The 27,565-nt window shown below is 39.7% G+C and overlaps 2 protein-coding genes across 2 annotated transcripts; one reads left to right on the plus strand and one right to left on the minus strand.

Moving 5' to 3' along the window:
• Window positions 1-201: 201 nt before the first annotated feature.
• Window positions 202-6,912, plus strand: LOC145093645 (nuclear poly(A) polymerase 2-like). The gene is made up of 13 exons (XM_079031841.1): window positions 202-339; window positions 1,452-1,627; window positions 1,944-2,021; window positions 2,594-2,701; window positions 2,862-2,924; window positions 3,008-3,169; window positions 3,452-3,565; window positions 3,693-3,755; window positions 4,424-4,753; window positions 4,986-5,150; window positions 5,814-6,293; window positions 6,520-6,596; window positions 6,693-6,912. Exons 2-13 carry the CDS (start codon window positions 1,481-1,483, stop codon window positions 6,715-6,717), a joined length of 1,812 nt encoding a protein of 603 aa, XP_078887967.1. The 5' UTR covers window positions 202-339; window positions 1,452-1,480; the 3' UTR covers window positions 6,718-6,912.
• A 346-nt stretch (window positions 6,913-7,258) lies between these two features.
• On the minus strand, window positions 7,259-11,922 carry LOC145093646 (uncharacterized). The gene is made up of 2 exons (XM_079031842.1): window positions 9,107-11,922; window positions 7,259-7,821 (listed from the first exon to the last, which is right to left on the minus strand). Exons 1-2 carry the CDS (start codon window positions 11,739-11,741, stop codon window positions 7,385-7,387), a joined length of 3,072 nt encoding a protein of 1,023 aa, XP_078887968.1. The 5' UTR covers window positions 11,742-11,922; the 3' UTR covers window positions 7,259-7,384.
• Between the last annotated feature and the right edge of the window lie 15,643 nt (window positions 11,923-27,565).

Consider the following 27,565-nt stretch of genomic DNA (forward strand, 5'->3'; position numbering starts at 1 on the left):
GTATTTTTATCAAAATCAAATAACTTTAAGAGATAATATGTAAAATTTAATGTCAAAGTATTGCACATGAAAAGGCTATTTGTAGAAAAAACAAAACAATCGTGGCTAAAGTTGAAAAAGATAAAGAAGAAGGGTAAGCTTAGAATATAAGAATAAGAACACTACACAGATTGAAATGAGAAAAGGTACAGCTAAGACACAAATCGATGCAATTAAGACTTTGACTTCAGTCCGCAAAACTCAAATCAGAAAAACCACCGGAAAATTCAACCTCAGGACGGTTCCAATTCCGATTCACCGCTTGTCTACAATGCATCAGATGACGTCCTTCTCCCTCAGGTTTCCCACAAACGTTTTTCTGTTTTTCCATTAGAAAAAATGGCGCTTAGATCCATTTCTCTGTTTCTATGCATGCCTAATTGTTAGTAGCGGTTTAGATATGATTCAGGTGAGTGATTGCCCAAACTTTTTAGCGCCTTTATTTTAATTTCTCAACCAAACTGCTTTATGGTAAATTTTACTAAGTTCTGTAGCTTGATTAGACTCAATTAGGTAATTCGAGTTTGTTTATTTGGCATTTTGATTTAATTTTGCCGAAGTTGTTCGTTAGGGTTCTTTTTGAGGTTTATCAGCCTTGGTTCCTAGGTTTTCAGGGTATAATAAATGGCAATGGATGTTTATGCATTTTAAGGTTAAAAACCTAGGGTTTTGAATTTCACAAAAACCGTTGGATGTTGATATTGATGCCAAAACTGGGTTTTAAGAATCCTCTAGACAAGGTTGAATTAACTGCATTCTATCCCATACCAGTTTGTTTAGGCCAAACAGAAAGCAATATGAAATATAAAGAGGTAAACCCCATTGACATTATTAAAGAGGTTCAACTGATCAACTCCTATAGATTTAGGAGCATCCTTTTATGCAAACCTTTTGCATATTTTACTTAGGTGCCCTTTTCTTTTTGACTCAATGAATACATGAGTGTTTCTTTTTGACTTAATGCATTAACAATGACCTAATAGAGGAAGTAAGGGACATGAGGCTTCTGTGCTAAGCTCTAAACTTTTTACAAATTTAACATCATTCACTTTTTTCATTCCATTTCCCCATGTTTGTTGTAAATTTTCACAACATGTTATCTTATCATGATCCATGATTATGCCATGTAAATCATAACAAGTTTACTTTTTGTTATGAAACATACCTATGAGCTTGAATTAGACTTTTTAACCAGTAGAAATGGATGATTGTTGATGTTGATTTTGTAGTAATGGCTATACAAAGATGAAAATGCAGCCAGTCCTTATGAGTTCATTATCTTTTGTTGTATTACTTTCTTTACAACCTGTTAATTCCAATCTTAGATTTAGTGTGATTTTGGTGCCTCTAAGTGTTTGTTATTTTGTTATATTCCATATTTAGGTAAACATGTTAGTTTGTTATTCATTTAGGTTTGTTGTAGAGTTTTGGTTGCTTTGAGATGGTGGGGTCTGAGAAAGAAAATGGTTCTTCACCAGCACCACCGTCACAGAAGGCGGAAGTGAAGAAGAAGTATGGTGTCATGAACCCAATATCATATGCGGGACCCACTGAGGCTGACCTTCACAGGAATTCACTCTTGGAAAAGGTATACACTTTTTTTTTCTTCAATTAAATTTAGGAAAACATTATGAAAACCCAACATATTTTCATTTAACTCTAAAATAGATTGGGTTTTTCTGAGGTTAGAAAGCCTTAAATTAGATTTTCAGAAAGTATAGTGGTTTTAATGCACTAAAAAAATCATATAGTGTTTTTTTTTTTTTTTTTTTTTTTTTTTTGTTAAGAATTAAACAAACATATGATGGGTTTTTCTGAGGTTTGCCTTAAATTTATTTTGTTACTTATGTCCAAGTTTTTCTTCTTAACTTTTCAATGATTATTTTCCTTGTTTTTGTTGTAAGCTTTTGATGGAGTCAGGGATATATGAGAGCATGGAAGAAACCGCAAGGAGAGAAGAGGTTCTTCGTCGTCTGGATCAGGTAATTGACTAATTTAACCCTCTTGTATTTATTTGCTATATTCTATGAGGTTAAATGCAAAAAAAAAAAAAATAGCAATTTACTTTCATTGAGTCGTTTAATTCAGCATCCTACTTGCATTTCTTCCCTTGATCCCACAAAACACTCTACATTGAAAAATCTAACAAGTTATAGCATTTTCCTCCAAATACAAAAGTATAAAACATTATTCACTGCTATAATTAAGTATATTTTTCTCCGTATAAGGTCCTAATAAGATATTTTTTTGTTAAAGTACAAGTTTTTAATCGGGTAGATGTTTTAACTTTCAAGTATAGCTCTTTAATAAGAACAATATTGAAAGTAGATTGTTGCAACATAAATACGAAACTAAAGTTACTATTTCTTGCATTGTATTTGTAGCCCTATTCTATTTAAGACATAATGTGCTCATCTCTACACCTCCTTCCATAATTTTATTATCAGTTTGGACTTTGGATATATAACATTCAGGAATCTGTGACACATTGCAGTAAGTAACCATTTATTTTGGAGTGATCATTTTGAAACATTTGTTTTGTAATTTTTTCCAGATTATTAAAGATTGGGTGAAGCAGTTAACACGCCAAAAAGGGTACACAGAAAAAATGGTTGAGGAGGCAAATGGTATTGTACGTACCTTTGGGTCTTATCGCCTAGGGGTAATAGCGTCTACTTCTTTATTTCCCTTTTAACTTTTTTTATTTATTTACATAAAAGGTCAATATTACAGTTTTTTTTTTTTTTTTTTTTTTTTTTTTGTGTGTCTTTGAGAATGAAAAGAAGAAATCATGATAAAAGACTGAGGCATTTTTGTTACAGGTACATGGTCCTAATGCTGATATTGATACACTATGCATTGGGCCCTCATATGTGACTCGAGAGGTGGTTTAATGAATTTGTCTCATGTATGATGGATGTATTCATATCTATATGTTTTAACCATTTTCCCAATTTCTTCTTATCAGCATGATTTTTTTGTTATATTGCATAATATTCTGTTGGAGATGGAAGAAGTATCAGATCTTCAGCCAGTTAATGATGCACATGTTCCTGTGATGAAGTTCAAATTCCAAGGAATATCCATTGATCTTCTTTATGCCAGTGTATCTCTATTGATTGTTCCAGAAGTAATTTCCTTTCCACTTCCACATTTACTTATTTGCCCCTATATTTTGATGTTATGTGGTATATGTGATAGAAGTAGCACTGGTAGCATCACATGCCATCATAATTTGAGTAGTAATAGCACATGATGATTTATTACTGTTATGTTTTTGGTTCTAGTATGTTATTCTTATGATGTGAATATATTTAGTGATATAATTATAAGGTAGAAACAATTGTATTGTATTGTATTGTTTTATGTGTTTGAGTTTGGTTTTTTTGTTTGTGAAACTAACTTGTGACAGGATTTGGACATCTCTCAAAATTCTGTGTTGTACAACACTGATGAGAAAACGGTTCGAAGTCTTAATGGATGTCGGGTTGCTGATCAAATACTTAAACTTGTTCCAAATGTAGAGGCATGTATTATGTTACATATAATATATATATATATATATATATATATATATATATATATATATACACCCTTAAATGCTTACATTATTGGTATTTGACATCTATTCATCTGCCTTTAAAAATTTGTAGAACTTCTGCACCACACTTAGATGCTTAAAGTTTTGGGCTAAGAGGCGTGGCGTTTATTCTAATGTAAGGTTTTGATTTTATGCTACTTTTTTTTTTTTGTGTTGAATTGTGTTTTGAGTAAGTTTCACTTTTGGTCCCTATGCTATATCAAAATTTTTCTTTTTCGTCCCTAATTCACTGTTTCACAACACTTTTAGTCCCTCGGTTAGACACCATTTATTAAAGGTTGCTAAGCTAGAACAGGGTATGTCGGTCATTTCATCCCCCTCTCCTTGATGATGATTTTGAAAGGCCCTATAACTGACAATTAGAGATAGTTTCTGAAAATCCGCTCTCCGTAATGATGATTAAAGTGGTGGTAAATGACCTAAATGCCCTCTTCTGTAAGGCATGCTATCAGGATTATAAATGGCATATGTCCCATTGACTAAAAGCTTTATGAAACATTGAATTAGGGACAAAAAAGTGATCCTTACTGGGTATGGTCCAAAAAAGAATCTATTTGCCCTTTTCTTCCATAATTCACTTTTTTATAACACTTTTAGTCCTTGAGACAGACACAATTGTAAAAGGCTTTAAGTTCATAATTCACTGTTTGATTTCTCTATCTCCATATTGATCATTGTGGATGATTTGTGAGAAACCTCCTTGTAATGATGATTAAAGGGTAATTTAGTCATGTATTGTATTATGAATGATGTAGTGAGGTGTTTGTTTGTTTGTTGATTTAGGTTACTGGATTTCTTGGTGGAGTGAATTGGGCTCTTTTAGTTGCTCAGGTATGCCAGCTTTATCCCAATGCAATACCTAGTATGCTGGTTTCCCGTTTTTTCAGAGTCTATACCAACTGGCGTTGGCCAAACCCTGTCATGCTATGCCCAATCGAAGAGGATGATCTTGGATTTAACGTGTGGGACCCACGGAAATGGTCCCGTGATCGAACCCATCTCATGCCCATCATCACTCCCGCATACCCATGCATGAACTCTAGTTACAATGTTTCCGCAAGTACCCTTCGTGTTATGGTGGAGCAGTTCCTTTTCGGAAATAAGGTTTGCGAGGTAAAACTAAGAAAAACTCTCATAATTTTACCTTTTTGCCCCTGTTTGATCTGAGTGGACAAAAGACTTGAATTGAATGCCCTTCTCTCTCTCTCATCATAGCCCTAGAAAGGACTAGACAAGTTTTCTAGGGCTATTTTCAATGACAAGGGGCATTTACGTCTTTTGCACATCGAGATCATTTGGTAGACTATTGATGTTGTTTCTTTTTTGGTTTTGAATGAAATTTTAGGAGATTGAGTTGAACAAAGCAAACTGGAGCTGTCTGTTTGAGCCTTCTCTTTTTTTCGAGTCGTATAAAAACTACTTGCAGGTAGACATTGTAGCTGCAGATGCGGATGATCTTCTTGCATGGAGGGGATGGGTGGAATCCCGCCTTAGATTACTTACTTTGAAGGTTTTAATTCATACTTCTCATCTTTCAAACTTTTTACTTTGTGTATGATGGAATCAGAGAAGGAATGGAATTGGAATCAAAAGAGCCGGTTGTTTTCTCTGATGCTATGGAATGGAATGGACCATTAGTTTCCATTCTAATATAACCCATTCTATTTATGTTATTTTTTAATGTCACAAATCTTTTTTAAATGAATACATTTTTTTTTTATAATTTATCATAATCTTATATGGGTTTTAGTAAGTTAACTGTCTGAGTGACTGTAAATGACCATTTTACCCTTTGTATCTGTTTGGATTCCGTTCAATAAGTCGAAGGGTAAAATGGTCACTTTTGGTCATCGAGTGCAAAAAAGAAAGTCTTTGTTCATACGTTTCAGATCGAATGTGATACAAAGGGCAAAATGGTCAAAAACATGTCTAATCTCTGTTTTCGTTTTCTCTGCTTTTAGATAATTAGTTATCTGAATGACTGTAAATGACCATTTTACCCTCTGTTTGGATTCCGTACAATAAGTCATACAAAGGGTAAAATGGTCATTTACAGTCATCGACTGCAAAAAAGAAAAGTCTTTGTTCATACTTTTCAGATTGAATGCGATACAAAGGGTAAAATGGTGAAAAAGATGTCTAATCCGTGTTTCCATTTTCCATGGTTTTTCAGATCGAACGTGATACAGACGGGATGTTACAATGCCACCCTTTCCCAAACGAATACATCGATACATCAAAACCATGTGCCCATTGTGCTTTTTTTATGGGTCTTCAAAGGCAACCTGGAGTCAAAGTTCAAGAAGGTCAACAATTTGATATCCGGGCAACTGTAGATGAGTTTAAGCAAGGGGTAAACAGTTACAACCTTTGGAGACCTGGAATGGACATTTTTGTGTCTCATGTACGTAGGAGACAACTTCCTGCATACATTTTTCCTGAAGGGTATAAACGTCAAAGACAATTAAGGCATACTACTGCTACTCCTGAAGGCTCAAGCTCTCCTTCATCTGAGAAGCGTTTCAAGAGGAAACATGATGCTTCTTCTGGACATGGAAAACCAAAGAAAACGTCTTTTGGGAGCCCGGAATGTGTGGGGATTGGAGGGAGTAGCATTCCGGTGAACTCCGGAATTGAAGATCTTGCTTGTGAGGTCAGTTTTCTAACTTGAGGAATTTTCTAATGTTATATGTTTACTTTCCTGTCCTTGTGTGAGACGATAAGATTATTGGAACAAAAACAGATAGATAGTGTTTGGTGCGATGGAATTGAGGAAGTATAAAAAATGTTTATGAACTTTATCTCCATTTCTACAAGGTAATGAGACATGATAATGGAATGTATGGACTTACTCATATTGGTTTATATTTTGTCTACAGTCTTCAATTACACAAAAGGTGGTATTGGAGTCCGAAGATGGAGCAAATCCCGAATCAATGCAGCCATCTGCAATAAGGTATCTTTCCTCTCTGTAGGAGGAGGGCATTTACGTCTTTTCTCAGCTGGCGAATGCTTTATTTTCAAATGATATTTTATTTGTTTTTTGTGGCAGGTTGAGCCTGGAATCAACGGCTTAAATTATTGAGAGCGGAAGTGTGACCTTTTAGTATTGACAACTTGGGAGTAGTAGTATGTAATTTACCAAAAATGAGGGCTTGTTCTTTAAATTTTAAATTTTAAACCTTGCAACTTTTTTTTTTCTTTCTTTCTTTTGTTATGGTTTTGGAATGTAATGGATTGAATCGTGTTTATCGTAGAAAATGTTATTATCACATTGTATCTTGTTAGTTTTACATATTTTTCTTTAATTATTCTCATCACACCAATCCAATCTTGCAAAACTATAATCAAATGAATACAAAAATGTAGACAAGATGTTTAGGATTTTCATGGTCCATATACTTAACATGTTTTTACTTATGAATGATTCCATTTGAGTTGTATTTTTTTTTACTTTCTTAATGGAATCAATGGTCCAAAGTAAAAATATAAGATAAAAAAAAACTAGGGGTCTAAATGACTAGAACTTGACACTCATGTAGTTATGCATGAGTGTAAAATTATCATTTTACACTTTATATACTATATACAACGCCTACTTCTGTTGCTAGATATGCATGGTTAACCCGTTATCTTTTTATCACTAATTTGTCATGTTTACATGTCGCTATTTTTCTAAATATACACATAGAAATACATGTATACATACATGGAAAATAAATAATACATGTATACAAGTCAATTTCACACTTGGGAAACAAGAACACCCTCGTTTTCATTGGGCCCAGTAACGGATCTTTCTCTTTTAAGAAGAGGTGCAACATCAAACTCATCTCTTCCCTCTTTCATTTCTTCAGGGAGTTCATCCATTGGATTACATCTTCTAAGAATCTCAAGAACATCTTTCATTGATGGCCTACTAGAAGGCAATGTGCTTGTGCAAATAAGCCCTAGTTTGAACATAGTGCTCATTTCCTCCATGTAAGTATCGGAGTCTTTGATCTCAGGATCACAGACTCCAACCATGGAGTCGCTTTCTCCATGGTGCTTCCATGCCCATTCGGCTAGGTTTAGGTCTCCATCTTTTCCGTTTGGTTCTTTTCCGGTTACTAGTTCAAGTAGCACTACACCGAAGCTGTATACGTCTATTCTCTCGTTAATTCTTGTTGTGTATGCGTACTCTGCAATTGAACATGTTGTACATATTGAGTTTTTGTGTAAAAACTGAAAGACTGAACTGAAAAAAGATTGATTGGTTTATGTTTTAAAGAAACTATCTTGTATGACTGTAATAGTGGTAAAGAAGTGAGAATCCACAAGCAGTTGAAATTGAATATATGGACTTTTTTTGTGATAAAATCCATAAAGAAATGAAAATATTTGTTAATTTTAGCTTTTTAAATTGGGCAAATCCCATAAATATCACCATGCTAGTTTTTTTTTTGTTTGACAAACGGAAGTTTTATTTTTTATTGTTTCTGGTTTAACAATTGAGGATTTTTTTATTATAAAAATTAGGTGTGAGACCCGTATATTATACGGGTTGATTTAAAAAAAATTAAACATTAAAATGTAAACAGAAAATATTTTTTAATGTACAATTTTAAATAAGAAATGAAGAAATGTATTTATTGCAATATATATATATATATATATATATATATATATATATATATATATATATATATATATATATATATATATATATATATATATATATATATATATATATGACTTTAATGTTAAAAATTGAAACAAACTAAAAATTGATAAGTAGATAATATTTATTTCAAAAATACCATAAAATGACAAGTGTCAAAACTCATGAGAGATTGACATGTGGTAAAAAAACTTTTATTTATTAAAGAGGATCTACATAAAACTTTGGATTATAGAAAAACCAATATATTTTAGAATTTGATCGGTTTAACCATTTTGATATATTTTTTTGAAAGATATTTAACCATTGAAACTAAAAAGTACATCTTTAACCCAAAAAATATTCTCCCAGTTGGTTTTTTGCAACTTATTACTGATAAAAATTTACAGTGATTTTTCTTATCGAAAGAAATTTCGATGTTTAAAGTTGAAAAAAAATACTTTAGTCCAAAAAAAACACCAAATTATAATGGTTTTTGATGTCATTTAGGTATTTAATAACAAAAAAAGCATTGTATTAAAATATGGTGTGTTTTGGTTTGAAAACAAAAAACCACTCGAACCTAAATAAAAAGTGTACTTTATAAAAAAATCGATATTCTATTAACGTTTTTTGGGCTTTTATTTAAAAAAAACATGATTTTTTTTTCTTTCTAGAAAAAAAAAGAAAAAGAAAAAAGAAAAAACCATACGTTTTTGTTAAATAGTTAGGTTTTCTGGTTACAAACAATCCTTTATTGTTCTTTTTATTTTAATTATTTATTTTCCCGATTTATGATTCAATGCCTGTGTCAAAAGAGTTCATACCAGGAGCAAAGTAACCCAATGAGCCAACGATCGACGCCATATTATCATCACCAGGTTTTTGCTTCTCCAAGATCTGTGCCAATCCAAAATCCGCAATCTTTGCTTTAAATTCCGAATCCAACAATATATTGCTCGACTTCACATCTCGATGCACAATCACCGGCGAACAATCATGATGCATATAACAAAGCCCCTGGGCGGCGTCAATGGCAATCTGCAACCGCCGCCGCCAGTCCAACACGAAATGTGGAGGTTCCAAACGCAGCTCCATTTCCGGTTTCCTCTTCTTCCCGTGTAACCACTTATCGAGACTCTGATTTTCCATGTACTCGTAAACCAGAAGCTTCGAGTTAGGGTTCGAAAGACAACACAGAAGTTTCACGATATTCGAGTGGCGAATGGAGCCCAAAATCTGAACCTCGGAGGAGAACTCGTTTTCAACATCCCGGTTGAATTTCTTGTTTGAAATCTGTTTCACGGCGACGAAACCTCGAGGCGGACCGACCCCGATTCGGTAGACTTTACCGGAACCACCGGAGCCGATTAGATTGGCGTCGGTCATGCAGGATAAGATGTTTTCTTCGGTGAAATCGAGATTGTGGAAGGAGATAAGTTTCCATGTCGTTCGAGTCCGTTTAGGCTTCTTTTTTAAGTGGTCTCGGAACATGAACAATGTGAAGAGGATCGCGAGGAGTAGAAGGAAGGATGATAAAATGACGATTGTGGCGATGATTTTGGGCGAAAATTTCTTCCTGGAGCTTTTGGTGTAACAGCTATGGAGATTGGAGATATGGGAAGTGGAACAGAGGTTTGGATTGTTGAAGAAACTGTTCTGAAACGCGGAGTTATCAAAAGCGGAGGGAATTTTTCCGGTTAGTTTGTTGGAAGATAGATTCAAACTGGTAAGTCTGAGATTACTCAATTCAGGTGGGATTTCGCCTGAGAATTGGTTTTCTGAGAGATCAAGTCCAAGAAGATTTGGTAAAGAACCGAGTGAAGATGGGATATCGCCGGAAAGTTTGTTTCTTGCGAGATTCAGAATGGTTAGCGAGTTCCAGGACTTGATCTGTGATGGGAGTTCACCGGAAAGTGAATTTCCGTCAAGATAAAGAACGGATAGCTCTGAAAGACTAGTGAATTCAGGTGGGATGACGCCGGAAAACAAGTTGTTACTAGCTTTGAACACGTTGAGTTTCATCCAAGAAGAGATTTCAGACGGGATTTGACCTGAAAACTTGTTGTCACTGATTTCAAATCTAGATAAATTCCAAGCGACTTTACCAGGAAGCTCACCGGAAAATGAGTTTCCGGTGAGCAGCAAAGTTGAAAGATTTAATAATGTCCAAACTCCTGGAGGAATCTCACCGGTGAAGTTGTTATTATAGAGTTGGATACTGTTAACCTTGTTACAGCTCTCGTATGAACTTGGTATCTCTCCTGTGAGGTTGTTTGAGAAAACAATCACGCCTGTCAAAGCACCTCCGGCGCACAAATTCTCCGGCAACGTTCCGGTGAGGTTGTTCTCTGATACCTCAAATGATTCAAGTTTGGAGTGAAGTCCAAATTCCGGAGGCAATTCTCCGGTGAGATTGTTTCTAAAGACCCGGAAGATCCTCAGTGATGGAATCTGAGAAATACTCGTTGGAATCTGTCCGGAAAATCGATTTGAATACAAATTGAAAACCTGCAGTTTCTGCAATTTTCCAAAATCATCAGGAATTGAGCCGTTCAATCTGTTCATGGCGATATCGATTTGAGTCAAATTCTGAGACTGAATCAAGGAGGGAAGGTTGCCGGATAATTTGTTCAGATACAAGAACATAACATCCAGATTTGTTAAGAGGAACAATCCAGGAGGAATTTCACCTTCCAACTTGTTTAAACTCAAATCTAACGATGTGAGATTGGTCAAATTCGATAATGATTCTGGTATTATTCCGACCAGATTAGTCGCCGCCATCCACATAACCTTCAAACTTCTCAATTTTCCAAACTCCTGCGGTATCACCGGATCTGCAAATTCGTTATACGCCAGACCTAATGTTTCCAGATTGGATAAATTTCCGATCTCCGGAGGTATACTGCCATTAAACAAATTCTGATACAAAAACAACGAAGTCAACGCCGAAATATTCCCGATTGCCGGAGGTATGTCGCCGGTAAAGTTATTACCCCCAAATTCAATGATTTGGAGTTGTGATAGTCGGTCAATGTCATCTGGTAACCTTCCGAAGAACAGGTTCTGTGCAATATCAAGCTCAACCAGCTTCGAGCAGTTATAGAAAACCCTAGGAAACTCTCCTGTGATTAAATTGTCATGGAGAATCATGTTTTCCAGGTTCTGGAGATCGCAGATAAACGGCGGTATAGTTCCGGTAAGTTCCTTGCTGTCGAGTTGCAGCATGATGACGGAGCCATTCCGGCACTGAACCTCGGGCCAGCTGCAAGGTGACGAGGTGGAGTTCCAATCTGCTAGTGACTGTGGATTCCCCCACTGTTGCTTGAGGTTAAGCAAGGTAGTTTGGTCGGAAGTCGAGAACTGTTGTGAACTTACGACGGAGGTGAGGAAGATGAAGATGAAGATGAAGATGAAGACGAAGAATGAGAGGAGATGTGGTGGCGACGGCGATGCCATCTTTTCCGGTGGTGGTTTGTGTTATCGGAAAAACATATCGTTGGCGTGACCTTTTGACTTGGTTAGTTAACTTTTTGTGACGTTCGACAGGCCGTCAGATTTGTTATAGTGTGTTTGGCCGCCGGTTTGATGTGGTGTGACAGAGAGGGCATCTACTTGTGTATGTAAACCCACTTGTAAGAATTTTATTAAAATATGGAATTAGGTGACCTTTTAATTAACTTATGCAACTTTAATTTATTACACACAAAAATTGATATAAAATTACTTTAAATCCAGTAATTGATATAAAAGTAGTGCCACATAAAATAGAGATAAAGAGAAAAAATAGTTATTTTTTAATTATTTTATAAAAAACCAAAACTAACAAAATAAGATTGGTCCTACGTGTTTTATATTTTATATAGTTAAAAAAAATTAAATTTGTACCAATGGTTTAAAATTAGATTTTTTTTTATCTATCCAACTTGAAAACACTATTATTATATTTGTTTTTTTTTCTATTTTTTTTCAATTTATTTTAATGTTTTTAAGGGAGGAGGGAGTCATTCCCTCCAATGTTTTAAAAACGGGTTTTCTAGTTCAACTGGTATGATGACTGGTTTCCAGTTCAACCGGTTTGACCGCTGGATCAACCTGTTTATATATATATATATATATATATATATATATATATATATATATATTCTATTTTCCTACATATATAAATCATAAATTTGATGTTTACTAGTTTAAACATTAAAAATATACATAAAAATAAGTTGTACATCAATCCGAATACATTAAAATAATATATAACCATAAGGTTTAATATTTTACATTAATACATATATATCAAAAAGAAAATAAAATATAATATCGAAATAAAATATAGTTTTAGATGAATACAAACATATCAAAAAACTTTATAACATTTACCATATGTTTTTATATTCAAAAAACTAAATAGATTTGAAAAAAAATCACCAAAGTTTATTATGCAAATGGTTATTTCTCATGTATTTTTATTCGGTTTAAATGGTTTATTTTGATCGGTTTAACCGAGTTTTTCTAAAAACCGACCGGTTCAATCTGGTTCAGAAATCGACATAAAACCGGTGATAGTTGAACCGTTTTTTACCTTGGTTTTCCGTCCAACCGATTCAAACTAGTTTTTAAAACATTGCTTCCCTCACAATCCAATCAAACATCAGCCCATATCATATTTTATTTTTCTACTATTTTCTTTCTTTTCCAACCCACAACACATAAAACCTTATATTTTACAACTCATTCAACCTATTACATTTAAAAAAATACAAAACATCTATAATATAAGTCTTAAAGCATGTGTGTCTGTGTGTGTGAGAGATAGATAGATAGATAGAGAGAGAGAGAGAGGAAACGAGTTAGTGAAACAATATAAACAACCCATTACTCCCAACCTTTTGAGAGAGAGAGAGAGAGTGGTGTCTTGGAGGTACCAAGGTGTAACATCCTAAAAACCAAGGTAATTTTTTTTTCATTTTGTCAATCAATAAAACCATTCCGAAGATCATAGTTATTTACAAAATATTGTTCCAGAAGTAATAATTATAAGTCAGAGTATCCCAAGATCCAAAAACATAAAAATATGAAGGATGTGCATGATCATGCGTTTGCTTTCCCCCGATCATCTGAAGTACCTGAAACAATAAACTGAAACCGTAAGCCAAAGCTTAGTGAGTTCCCCCAAGGTACCACCACACAAACATATAACCAAACAGATACTGGGTCCACAACTGCCTGGTTAGGTTAGCCTTGGCCCACAACCTTCCGCTTGGAATGCCTCAGCTCACAACCTTTCAGTTGGATTGCCTAATACATACTGGGTCCACAACCTGCTGGTTTGATTACCCTTGGCCCACAACCTTCTGGTTGGAATGCCTTGGCGTATAACCTTTCGGTTGGAATGCCCCGGTCTGTTGATTGACAACACAAAACAGTATAGTCTCAACCCCACTACATCATGTCGACATAGCATAACAAATAATAGATGTGCATCAACAGATAATCATATAACTAGTCATCAGAAAAACATGCAGATCTATAGATCACTACAACATAGAAACATCCTATATACCAGAACACCAATCTAATGGTTCACTACATGTGACAACCCGAAAGATTCAGATCAAGCAAGGTCTAGATCGTACCTTGTGTAAGTGAATTCACAATGCAACCTTGTTACAATAAAACCTTGAAAGCCATAAGGACATTAGTGGCATGTGTACATATAAGTTCACACACACACACACACACACACACACACACACATATATATATATATATATATATATATATATGCATGTATGTATGTATATTTACCTTAAAGATCATATTCATGAGAACCTCTTGAAAGTAAACAAGTTTAAACAAATCAAGAATAGTCAAACAGTGGAATGGAAATCATAAAATTTGGACATTGTTTCTAGCTTAGTACCCCACCAACCTAGAACCACTAAGGCCGAAATCAACATATGTAGAAGGTTAGAACTGAAATCACCCACTATGTAACATCCCAAAAATCGAGACCAAAACTTTTTGTTTATTAATTATATTACTTGTAAAATTGTTTGAGAAAAACATTACTGATGTCACATTAAACCACAAAACCATAGTTAAATGTCTCAAAAACCATAATGTCAAATAGTATAATGTGAGAGTAAAATCCCAGGGTTCTCAAATGTTGAATCATGTGTGTGCGATGCGCTGCTACCCTGCCGGCTCCTTACCCTTGGATGAAGAGGCACCTGAAACCAAAACTGAAAACCGTAAGCACAAAGCTTAGTGAGTTCCCCCCACCATACCACATACCATACAATCATAGATACTGTCGGGCAATTCTGGGGTGACCGACCTACCCATGTCAAGCCATTCTGGGGTGCTAACCTACCCAAGTCAAGCCAATTTTGGGTGTGGACCTACCCGTGTTAGGATGTTCTGGGGTGCCTGCCTACCTTCCGGTCTATCTCAACCGGCCACGGGGACTATTTCAATCCTACTACTATCACATAATAACATGTCATAATCATGCTGTCAGACATATCTGGGGTTTCCGACCTACCCTTCGGTCCTAAAGACCGAATCGGGGGACTATTTCCTTCTTACTACCACTATCACGTATAACATATCATACTGGCACATAGAACACATCAAATAGTAGCAAACCAGACAATTATCACAAAGACAATAATATTAACTATAATTAACTACTAGTGGGTCGGTCTTGGTGCCTTAGACCCACTTCTACTGGAAGGTAACTCACCTCAATGTCGTGTAGTGTCTGCACTATCCTAGGTATGCAAATCAACTCTTCTCGACTCCTCGATCCCTACACAACATCCTTTCTAAGTTACCATTTCATACTTATAACCCCTTTACGGGTCAACTCAAGTCCAAGTCAAAGTCAAGGTCAAAACCTTGGTGAAAGTCAACATCTAGTTGACTCGACTCGCCGAGTTGGTCCACCAACTCTTCGAGTCCCCACGTCCACAAAATGCTACAATCATGTCCCTACTCGTCGAGTTTAGCAAGAGCTCAACGAGTTCTCCTTCAACAAACATCGAGACCTTCTTCAACTGACTCGCCGAGTTCGTCCTTGAACTCGTCGAGCTCATCTTCATCCGTATGAAGGTATATAGTCTATGACTCACCGAGTTCTCCCTAAACTCGTCGAGTTCGTCTTCATATGGTTGGGACATTGCTCTGAACTCGCCGATTTCTTCCTTGAACTCGTCGAGTCCTTTGATCTTCAAGTCCATAACTAACCCCAACAGGCTGAGTTTTCTTTCAACTCAACCAAAGACCACTTCCAGAAGTTGTTTTGGAGGAAACTGCGACCCGACTTGCCGAGTCACCTAAGTGAATCGTCGAGTCCCTCTTTTTCCAAAACTATACTGACGATTTTAATCGGTCTTAATGAATCCAAATCATAGATCTGACCTCCTAGGGGTCCATATTATAAGTAAAGTCACCAACTTGATGTCCATGCATGGGGTTTTTGGCTCAAAAAGCCATAAAAAGGAATTTATATATTGTATGGGTCTCCCGTGGCCATAAAGTTGACACCTTTATGCCATGGGAACCCTCAATGGTTCCAAATCTAAAGTACAACTCCAAATATACACACACATCCGAGTATAACTTTACTAAAGCTTAGAAAAAGGTAGAAAATAGCCCCTAATCAAGATCTAAGTAATGAATAGCCAATGTATCAGCTTTATACCTCAAATGAGCAGGAAATGTGCCAAGACTTCTGGATCTACTTGCTCTCTCTTGATCTCCCAAGCTTCCTTCTCCTTTTCCAACTTCAAACACACACAAAGCACCAAAAAGCTCAAGAACACTCAATAAAGGCTTAGGGTTTCGAGTTAGGGTTTCTCTGGGTTGGGAGGGACGATGGGGGCTGGTTTGAGGTAGAATAAGTCCTTTAAATAGGGTGCAAACCCTAAATATTAGGGTTTCATCCAGACAGCTTCTACTCGTTGAGTCGGTCCCCCGACTCGTCGAGTAGGTTACTAAACTTCTCGGTCAAAATCAAGTCTACTCGACGAGTTGGGCCTTCAACTCACCGAGTCCCAGAGCAAAACATGAAATTACTTGAATTTAAATACGTACCAGGAACTAGGTGTTACAAATCTCCCCCATTTATTTTAGCCTTTGTCCTCGATGTCTGCTGCCGAATTTGGAAAAAGCTCGGGGTAGTACTCCCTCATCTCGTCCTCCGGCTCCAAGGTCCATTCCTAGCCCTTGCGGTGCTGCCATTGCACCTTCACCAACTCTACCCTCTTGTTCCTCAGATCCCTCGACTTCCTGTCGAGGATAGCTACTGGCCACTCAATGTAGTTCATGCTGTCATCCACCCGAATATCCTTTAAAGGCACCACTACTAAATCATCTACCAGGCACTTCTGCAGCTGGGTGCAAACCCTAAATATTAGGGTTTCATCCAGACAGCTTCTACTCGTTGAGTCGGTCCCCCGACTCGTCGAGTAGGTTACTAAACTTCCCGGTCAAAATCAAGTCTACTCGACGAGTTGGGCCTTCAACTCACCGAGTCCCAGAGAAAAACATAAAATTACTTGAATTTAAATACGTACCAGGAACTAGGTGTTACAAATCTCCCCCATTTATTTTAGCCTTTGTCCTCGATGTCTGCTGCTGAATTTGGAAAAAGCTCGGGGTAGTACTCCATCATCTCGTCCTCCGGCTCCAAGGTCCATTCCTAGCCCTTGCGGTGCTGCCATTGCACCTTCACCAACTCTACCCTCTTGTTCCTCAGATCCCGCGACTTCCAGTCAAGGATAGCTACTGGCCGCTCAATGTAGTTCAGGCTGTCATCCACCTGAATATCCTTTAAAGGCACCACTGCTAAATCATCTACCAGGCACTTCCGCAGCTGGGAGACGTGAAAGGTACTGTGAATTTGATTGAGTTCGGCTGGCAAGTCCAACCTATATGCTACCTTGCCCACTCGGGCTACAACCCTGAAGGGTCCAATATACCTGGGCCCAACTTGCCCCGCTTCCTAAACCGAATAATACCTTTCTAAGGAGACACCTTTAGAAGCACCATATCCCTGATCTGGAACTCTAGGTCCGAACGACGCCTGTCGGCATAACACTTCTGCCGACTCTGAGTAGTCTGAAGTTTGCTCCGAACCTACTAGATCCTCTCTGTAGTCTTGAGTAGCACTTTGGTACTCCCCATGCCCTCTGTCCAACCTCACCCCAGCATATCGGGGTCCTGCACTTCCTCCCGTACAACATCTCGAAGGGAGGATGGTCGATACTCGTGTGATAACTATTATTATAGGAAAACTCTGCCAAAGGAAGGTAAGTATCCCAACTACCTCCGAAGTCTAAAACGCATGCTGGCAACATATCCTCCAAAGTCTGGATGGTGCGATCGCTCTGACCATTTGTCTGAGGGTGAAAAACGGTGCTAAAGTGCAGGCGAGTACCCAACTTGTCGTGAAACTTCTTCCAGAATCTGGAAGTGAACCGCACATCTCTATCGGAAACCACCGATACTGGCACCCCGTGTCAAGCCACTACCTCCTGAATATAGATATCGGCCAAATTTTCGGCCGAAATGTTCTCCTAAATCGGAATGAAATGGGCGCTCTTGGTCAATCGATCCACGATGAACCAAATCGAATCCACTCCCCGCACGGTCCTAGGAAGCTTCGTGATGAAATCCATAGTGATATCTTCCCATTTCCATATTGGGATATCCAACGGCTAGGTCTTGCCATGGAGCCTCTGATGCTTGGTCTTGACCTTCCTGCAAGTCAAGAATCTCTCAACGTACCAAGCTACATCCCGCTTCATGCAGGGACACCAATAATCATTACGAAGATCCCTATACATCTTCATCCCCCCGGGATGGATGGAAAACATGGATTTGTGTGCCTCCTCCACCAATACCTGGCTTACACCTCCATGATATGGGATCCACACCCTACGGTGTAGTGCCAAAAATCCACGACTGTCATAATCGAAGGAGGAAACCTGACCCACAATACGCTCACTCTTACGATGTTCCTCCTTCATAGACTCCTGCCGAGCCTCTCAAATCTGCTCCAACAGCGGAGTCACCACGGTCATCCTCAAACAAATATCTCTGATCGGTGCTACCTTGCGGCTAAGCACATCGTCCACGACATTGGCCTTCCCAGGGTGGTAGAGGATCTTACAATCGTAATCCTTCACCACATCTAGCCATCGACACTGTCTCATATTCAGATTTGGCAGATCCATGAGGTACCTGAAACTCTTATGATCCGTGTAAATAGTACAACGGACCCCATAGAGGTAATGACTCCAAATCTTGGGGGCGAAAACAACTGCCCCCAACTCCAAGTCATGCGTCGGATAGTTCACCTCGTGAGGCTTCAACTGCCTCGAAGCGTAGGCGATAACATGCCCCCTCTGCATCAATACTGTAATAGACCGAAATTCAGGTTCAACCATTTAACCTTTTTTTTTCAAGTTGTCATATTGGGTCCTTTGTGTTGAGTGTTAAGCTTGTGAGTACGCAGGGCGTACAAGGAGTACGCTATGCGTACTCACACGCTTATTTTGTACGCGGTTCCATCCTGGTACGCTGGGCGTACCTAAGGTTACGCCGGGCGTAACCCGCCCAGACTCAAAACCCTAATATGACTTGAGGGCTATAAAAGGAATGAGATGGTCTTGTCCCTCAGCCACCATCTTTCAGAAAGAAACCCTAAGAGAGCATTTCCTTCATTTTTAGCTTGGGTGTGAGTGTTCTAAGCTTCAAAGTGTCATTTCAAGGTGGTGAAAGAGAAGAGGAGACCATTGTGGAGGCTAGAAGTTGGTGGACAAGTGTAGATCTGAGGACTACAAAGGTTGGAGCTTCTTCCTGAGGTAAAAAGTTCAGATCTTGCCTTGTAGTTTATATGGTGTGCTTCTTGGACCAATTTTTAGGGTTTTTGGTCCCAAGATGGAGACTATGAGCAAGTAGTCTCCATTGGCCTAGATCTATCATATATCAAAACTATATGAGTTGTATGTTCATAAAAATGCAATCTTGGACGTGGATGTTGAGCCATGCATGAGATCTAGACTCTTGAAGGAGAAAGGAAAGGTGTTAGAAGGTGTGGGGAACCTTTATAGCACTGCAAAGGCTTAAAGGTTTCGACTTTATGGATTAAGAGGTATTAAATTGGCTAGATCTGGAATATGGGGTTATGTCTTAATCGTTTAAGACATTAGAATGAGGAAGTGAGAAACTGGGATGTACGCTGGCACGTACTCCAGTACGCGCCGCGTAGTGGGTCGCGTCCCCCGTTTCTGGAATGTAAGGGTACGCCCCGCGTAAAGGAGCTGGTACGCCCCGTGTACTGCTTGCTGTTGACTTTTGTTGCCTTTTAGGGTTTTGGTCAACAGGTGGACTTTTGAGTCAAGGAGGAGTGAAATAGTCTTTTACCCTTCTGTGGGATAGTGGAAAAGGGTGTAGCATAGCCTTGGAAGCCGATAATAATTAGAATGATTATTTGTTGTGATTAGGCAGGGCTAGGTCGTTGTTTCGAGATTCAGAGATATCGAGCACGTGAGATTCTAGACATCATACGAGGTGAGTCTTCTCACTATACTGTACCTGGAAGGGCACCTATGTGTGACCGTAAGGTCTTGTATGCTCTGAGATGCATGTTTTGTATGATATGCGTTGTATGTTCTGTATGCGTTATGTGTGTGATATGTATGCTATGTATGATATGGGCCGGAAGCCTTTATGACGTGGACCAGAAGGTCAGGGAGTCATGGACCGGAAGGTCGATATGAGTAGGACCGGAAGGTCTACTAGGATTGGGACGGAAGTCCCCTGAGACAAATGGGCCGGAAGGTCGTGTAGAGTATGGCCTGGAAAGGCGTATGTGTGTAAGGGTATTTTGGGGAACTCACTAAGCATTTATGCTTACAGTTGTTGTGTTATGTGTTTCAGGTACTAGCGAGGACCGTGGGAAGGCCCCGACGTGACTCGTACACATTAGAGAGAGGATTTGATTTTTGTGATCTTGGGATACGATATGTTTTGATAACTATTGTTGGATATTTTTGAAAATATTTTATGTGAAAATGGTTGTGACAAAATGAAAATTTTGTTTTGAAAATTACGTTGTTACAAATACCGCGCCCAAACCCGAGATGGACCCATCGCAATACACTACAAAATCCTCCACGCCCTCTGGCAGGCTAAGATTGATGCCTCGTACAATCTCTATCTTAGTGTCTGAAATGCGGCATGCTGCTCAGGCCCCCAACTAAAGACCACGACTTTCCTTGTCAACCGGGTGAAAGGCACGACTATCTTGAAGAAGTCCTGAATGAATCTACGATAGTAACCTACCAGTCCCAGGAAGCTCCAAATCTCAGATGGAGACCTCAGAACCTCTCACCTCATCATGGCCTCCACTTTGGCCGGGTCGACCTAAATATCATTCTGGTTGATAAGGTGCCTTAGAAACTGCACCTCACGCAACCAGAACTCACACTTGGAGAACTTGGCATATAAACTCTCCCTCCTCAGAGTATCTAACACCTCTCGCAAGTACTCTTCATGCTGCTCCTGTGTCTTGGAATAAACCAAGATGTCATCAATGAAAACTATCACAGACTGATCCAATACCAGTCTGCACACGTGGTTCATGAGATCCATGAATGTGGCAGGAGCATTGGTGAGCCCGAAAGGCATCACCACGAACTCATAGTGACCATATAGTGTCCAAAAAGTAGTCTTCTGCACATCCTCCTCTCTGATCCTCATCTAGTGATAACCTAAATGCATATCAATCTTAGAGAACCAAGATGCTCCCTGAAGCTGGTCAAAAAAGTCATCAATCCTCGGGAGTGGGTAACGGTTCTTCACCATTACCTTATTCAGCTCCTGGTAATCTATACACATTCGTTGTGACCCTTCCTTCTTTTTCACAAATAGAATCGGGGCTCCCCAGGGTGAACTGCTTGGTCTGATGAATCCCTTGTCTAACAGCGCTTGCAACATAAACAACTCCTGCATCTCATGTGGAGCCAATCGATACGGTTCCTTGGCTATCGGAGCCGTACTAGGGACTATGTCAATCCTGAACTCTACCTGCCTCTCCAAAGGCATCCCAGGCAGCTCCTCTGGAAATACATCCACGTACCCTCGTACCACCGGTACATCACTCACTGTCGCCTTACCCGCCTCTCGGGTATCCAAAACATAGGCGACATACCCTGCGCACCCCTGCTGGAGATAACGCCTAGCTCTCGTTGTTGAACATAAAGCTGGTCCACACTATGGCCTCTCGCCATAAATTACCAGCTCTCCTTTACTTGGGGTACTGACCTGGACCAACTGATGCACGCAGTCGATCACTTCCCCATTGGGCTCAACCAATCCATGCCTATAATAACCCTGTTCCCCCGTAATGGTATGAGAACCAAGTCTACCAAGTAGCGCTCTTTGAACAACCTCAAAACATAATCCCTGAAAACCTCCGCTACTCGAACTGATCGGTCATCCAAAATCTCGACCTCTAGAGGGCAATCCAACATGCTAGAAGACTTAGGGAAGCTCTTGCTAAGCGCAAGAGAGACAAATGATCAGGTAGCACCCGAATCAGACAACACCTGAACTGGGATACCGTTCACATGGAACGATCCTAAACAGAACATATAACATGGCATATCAATATCACAAGCGACATATAATAAAGTTAGAGAGAAGAAACCATACCCGTCACCACATCAGGTGTGTCGCGTGCATCTTCGGCTGTCAACTGGAAAGCTCGGCTCCTCACCACTGGAGCCACTGACTTGACCTTCCGGCCATACGTAACCCAAGTAGTTTCTGGAGTCGGCGCCACCACTGGTGCTGCTACTGCTTCTTCTGTCAGCCTAAGGCAGTTGGCATTTTTATGGCCCCTCTGATTGCAATGAAAGCAAATCAGGTCTGATGTCTGAACAGTGGGGGCAAGGGTAGTACAATCCCTGCCAAAGTGCCCCGTCTTGCCGCACTTGTAGTAGCCCGATGATCCCGCTCTACAAGCTTCCTCATGCGGCCTGCCGCATTTCCTGCAGCGGCTCTGCCCCGGCTGGCCCTTCGACCTGGCGTAGGATCCCTTGGGTTTCTTCCCCGAAATCCTAGTAACCTACTCCGTCTCTACCTTTCTCTTCCTGAGGTGCTCTAAATCCACCCCCTCTCCCTCGCCCTAGCAATCATGGAATTCAGGGTCGGGCAGGTTGATTAGCTGACATGCTCCCGAATATCAGCCCTCAACATATCATGATAGCGGGTCTTCCTCATCTCCTCATCCCCTGCATACTAAGGTACCAACAAGTCCCTCTCTCAGAACTTGGCGGTGATCTCTGCCACTGTTTCCGTAGTTTGTCTCATGTCAAGAAACTCCCTGGCTAGCTACTGAAGCTCCACAGGTGGCACAAACTCAGCCCTAAATCTGATCATGAAGTCTGACCAAGTCATAGCCTTGATGGTCGGGGCTCCCAGTGAGTCACCAACTGACTCCCACCAATCCCTAGCTCTGTCTCTCAAACAACCTGCAACAAAGCAGATCTTCGACCCCTCCGGGCAGAAGCTCGTCAATTGTGTAGACTTGATGTTTGCGATCCATCTCCTAGCGGCAATGGGGTCCTTCACCCCTTGAAAGTCTGGCGCACCACTCCCCCTGAAGTCCTTGAGGGACAGTGTGCACGTACCCGACTGGCTGGACGCCAAGTCACTCTTGAATGTCCAGAGGCGATCCTCCATCAACTCAATAATCCCCTCCTTGATCGACCCATAAATGACCGATGTCGCCTCAAGGATACCTTTCATGATCTATGACACGATGAACTCGCGTAGCCCGTCATCAACCTGCTCGGATCCCACACCCGATCCTGATCCTGATCCTGATCCAAAACTTGAACCTCCTGCTCCATGTTGCGTAATCGCCATGCTGAAATAGACACATAAACATCAGGGTCATACATACTCTCAAGAGGTCTCACACACTCTCCAAGTTCCTTGGCTCTATCTTAGACCTCCTTGACTCGAGTACGGATCCTCTGCTTCCAGTAGTACGGTCCCATACTACCTTCCACATCTATCCATACTTTCCTCAAGGATTGCTTCGACTTCACCAAGTCCCTTATATTAATACTGCTTTCCAAACTAACCTCATCCTAGGCTTGTCCTAGGGCACTCACCGACCTACTCTCCGCCATCATTGTACAAGGAGTCCCTACCATCTTTCCCTAACATAGCTTGCGAATATCATTACATATTCGCTTACTAGTTAGTTAAAGCTAGCTAGAACCCTTATAAGCACAAAGCAAGTAGCATTCATGTATCGACTAACCATAACCAAGCAAAACCTAATCATGCTATCATACTGCTGACTAACCAGCCCTAGCATATAGCTCAGTAAGCTCATATAGTAGGCATATAAGGCATCCTTCCAAGATCCTTAGCCCTAATCTACCATGCAGTTCTCATAATCACATAACAGGCATACAAGGCATCCTCCCTAGATCCTTAGCCCTAGTCTAGCATGCAATTCTCATAATCATATCATAAACCATAACAATCATGTATGGGTATCTTGGGGAAAAACTTACTTGAGCTCGGCTAGTCGCACGCATCACACACCTTGTTATTTCTCAAACTCCTTGTTTTATATTTTTAGAAAATTGTTTTCTTGTACAAATCTTTCAAGCCCTCGATTTGAGTCCAGGCACCCACGGAGGTGTGCCTGAATCCCTAAAACCAAGGCTTTGATACCAACTTGTAACATCCCAAAAATCGAGACCAATTTTAAGGAAAACATTACTGATATCACATTAAACCACAAAACCATAGTTACATGTCTCAAAAACCATAATGTTAAATAGTATAATGCCAGAGTACAATCCCAGGGTTCTCAAATGCCGAAGCATGTGTGTGCGATGCACTGCTACCCTGCCGACTCCTTCCTCTTGGATGAAGAGGTACATAAAAGCAAAAATGAAAACCGTAAGCACAAAGCTTAATGAGTTCCCCCACCATACCACATACCATACAACCATACATACCGCTGGGAAATTATGGGGTGCCCGACCTACCCATTTCAAGCCATTATGGGGTGCTGACCTACCCATGTCAAGCCATTTTTGGGTACGGACCTACCTGTGTTAGGACGTTCTGGGGTGCCTGCCTACCCTCCGGTCTATCTCAACCGGCCACAGGGACTATTTCAAACCTACTACTATCACATAATAACATATCATAATCATGCTGTCAGGCATATCTGGGGTGTCCGACCTACCCTTCGGTCCTAACGACCGAATCGGAGGACTGTTCCCTTCCCTTCCTACTACCACTATCACGTATAACATATCATACTGGCACATAGAACACATCAAATAGTAGCAAACCGGATAATTATCACAAAGACAATCCTCTTAACTATAATTAACTACTAGTGGGTCGGCCTTGGTGCCTTAGACCCACTTCTACTGGAAGGTAACTCACCTCAATGTCGTGTAGTGTCTGCACTATCCTAGGCACGAAAATCAACTCTTCTCGACTCCCTCGATCCCTACACAACATCCTTTCTAAGTTACCATTTCATACTCACAACATCCTTTCTGGTTGACTCGACTCGCCGAGTTGGACCACCAACTCGTCGAATCCCCACGTCCACAAAATGCTACAATCCCGTCCAGCAAGAGCTCAACGAGTTCTCCTTCAACAAACATCGGGACCTTCTTCAAATGAATCACCGAGTTCTTCCTTGAACTCGTTGAGTTCATCTTCATCCGTATGTAGGTATATATTCTATGACTCGCCGAGGTCTCTCTAAACTCGTCGAGTCCATCTTCATGTGGTTGGGACATTGTCTTGAACCCGCCGAGTTCCTCCTTGAACTCGTTGAGTCCTTTGATCTTCAAGTCCATAACTAACCCCAACAGGCTGAATTTTCCTTCAACTCAACCAAAGACCAGTTCCAGAAGTCGTTATGGGCGAAACTGCGACCTGACTCGCCGAGTCACCTAAGCGACTCGCTGAGTCCCTCTTTGTCCAAAACTATATTGTCGATTTTAGTTGGTCTTAACGAATCCAAATCATAGATCTGACCTCCTAGGGTCCATATTATAAGTAAAGTCATAAACTTGATGTCCATGCATGGGGTTTTTGGCTCAAAAAGCCATAAAAAGGGGTTTATATGTTCCATGGGTCTCCCATGGCCATAAAGTTGACACCTTTATGCCATGGGAGCCCTCAATGGTTCCAAATCTGAAGTACAACTCCAAATATACACACAAATCCGAGTATAGCTTTACTAAAGCTTAGAAAAAGGTAGAAAATAGCCCAAAATCAAGATCTATGTAATGAATAGCCAATGTATCAGATTTATACCTCAAATGAGTAGGAAATGTGCCAAGACTTCTGGATCTACTTTCTCTCTCTTGATCTCCCAAGCTTCCTTCTCTTTTTCCAACTTCAAACACACACAAAAGGCACCAAAACGCTCAAGAACACTCAATAAAGGCTTAGGGTTTCGAGTTAGGGTTTCTTTGGGTTGGGAGGGACGATGGGGGTTGGTTTGATGCAGAATAAGTCGTTTAAATAGGGTGCAAACCCTAAGTATTATGGTTTCATCCAGACAACTTCTACTCGTCAAGTCGGTCCCCCGACTCGTCGAGTAGGTCACTAAACTTCCCGGTCAAAATCGAGTCTACTCGATGAGTTGGGCCTTCAACTCGCCTAGTCCCAGAGTAAAACATGAAATTACTTGAATTTAAATACGTACCACGAACTGGGTGTTACGTATTAGTGGGTGAAACTCAAACCGAAAACCTTTCCATGGGGGACTCGATGACCGAAATCACCTTATTAGGTGACCTATAGAACCGAAAACCCTTAATAATGGACCATATCAAAAATCGAAAACACTAGGAAGTGCCCTAATAAGGCCGAAAACTCACTAATTCAAAGATAAAGGACTAAAATCACCAAGGGAATAGGGTGATTCCGGTAAAGCAAAGAGGTTTTAAAAGGGTTTACGACCAATTAAAGTGGTATCCAGTTGGGATTTTTCTATTAGATGTTCTGTACGTCAATGATTTTGTAACATTGTAAATTTTCAAACAAAATTTTCATTTTAAAAATAACATAATTCTCATAAACACAATTCACAACTCTCTAAAATGACAATTTATCAAAAACACATGTTCATAAATTGTTTAAACACAATCCATGATCCTCAAAACATAACTCCATCTCATGTGTATAATCAAGTCGTCGCCTTCTCGTGATCCTGGCAAGTACCCGAAACACATAACACATAACACGGTAAGCATTGATCTTAGTGAGTTCCCTAAAATACCACACACATCTCATTAGCCTCGCATGCTATACTCGAATAAGACCCTCCGGTCAATGTGTCTCAGTGGAACCCTCCGGTCCCACAACTCGGGTGGACCCTCCGGTCCTAACTCAGTAAGCTCAGTATAATACACAATATAAATCATGAAGACATAATTCTTCTCACTATACTTTACCATAAGCGGTACCTATGTGTGACCGGAGGGTCTTTTGTTCTTATTTGAGTTATGTGATATTATGCATTTGTATGTGTGATATATATGCTATATTTTGTGTTTAATTTTGTGTTTAATGAGATCGGATAGGAGGGTCCAACCCAAGTTGTGGGAACAGAGGGTTTCCATTGAGATAGGACCGGAGGGTCCAAAACGAGTTATGAGACCGGAGGGTCCTCACTGAGACAGACGATCGGAGGGTCCACACCGAGACGCACGAGACCAGAGGGTCCATGCCAAGTTATAGCCATGAGAGGCTTATTATTTTTGCAAGTGGTATTTTGGGGAACTCACTAAGCTTCGTGCTTACCGTGTTATGTGTTATGTGTTTCAGGTACTTCCGAGGATCGCGGGAAGGCCCCGGTTTGATTGTACACACACATGTATTGGAGATATGATTTTGGAGGATACTGGATTTGTGATAAACAATTTTTGAAATATGTGTTGAAAAATTGATACTTGATATTTTTGTGAAAATGTGACATGTGTTTTATTGTGTTTGAAAATTAAAAATTTGGTTTGAAAATTTACGTTGTTATACAATCCGTCTCTACTCAACGAGTTGGGGCATCCAACTCGTCAAGTTGCACAATCAACTCATATATATATATATATATATATATATATATATATATATATCATAACCGAGAGTCGGGATGTTACAGATTTACCTTGGGAGAAAAGATTCGGCCTTACCTCTTTTTACCCAGCAAA

Source organism: Lactuca serriola, chromosome 3 (genome assembly GCF_051521515.1).
Source record: "Lactuca serriola cultivar US96UC23 chromosome 3, Lser_US96UC23_V15, whole genome shotgun sequence".
Lineage (NCBI taxonomy): Eukaryota > Viridiplantae > Streptophyta > Magnoliopsida > Asterales > Asteraceae > Lactuca > Lactuca serriola.

Coding starts and splice junctions, on each gene's coding strand:
- LOC145093645 (XM_079031841.1), top strand. CDS start 1,481: ATGGTGGGGTCTGAGAAAGAAAATGGTTCTTCACCAGCACCACCGTCA. Junction 2,925..3,007: donor CCTCATATGTGACTCGAGAG/GTGGTTTAATGA, acceptor TCTTCTTATCAG/CATGATTTTTTTGTTATATT. Junction 3,566..3,692: donor AACTTGTTCCAAATGTAGAG/GCATGTATTATG, acceptor AAAAATTTGTAG/AACTTCTGCACCACACTTAG.
- LOC145093646 (XM_079031842.1), bottom strand. CDS start 11,741: ATGGCATCGCCGTCGCCACCACATCTCCTCTCATTCTTCGTCTTCATC. Junction 7,822..9,106: donor ATTGGGTTACTTTGCTCCTG/GTATGAACTCTT, acceptor GTTCAATTGCAG/AGTACGCATACACAACAAGA.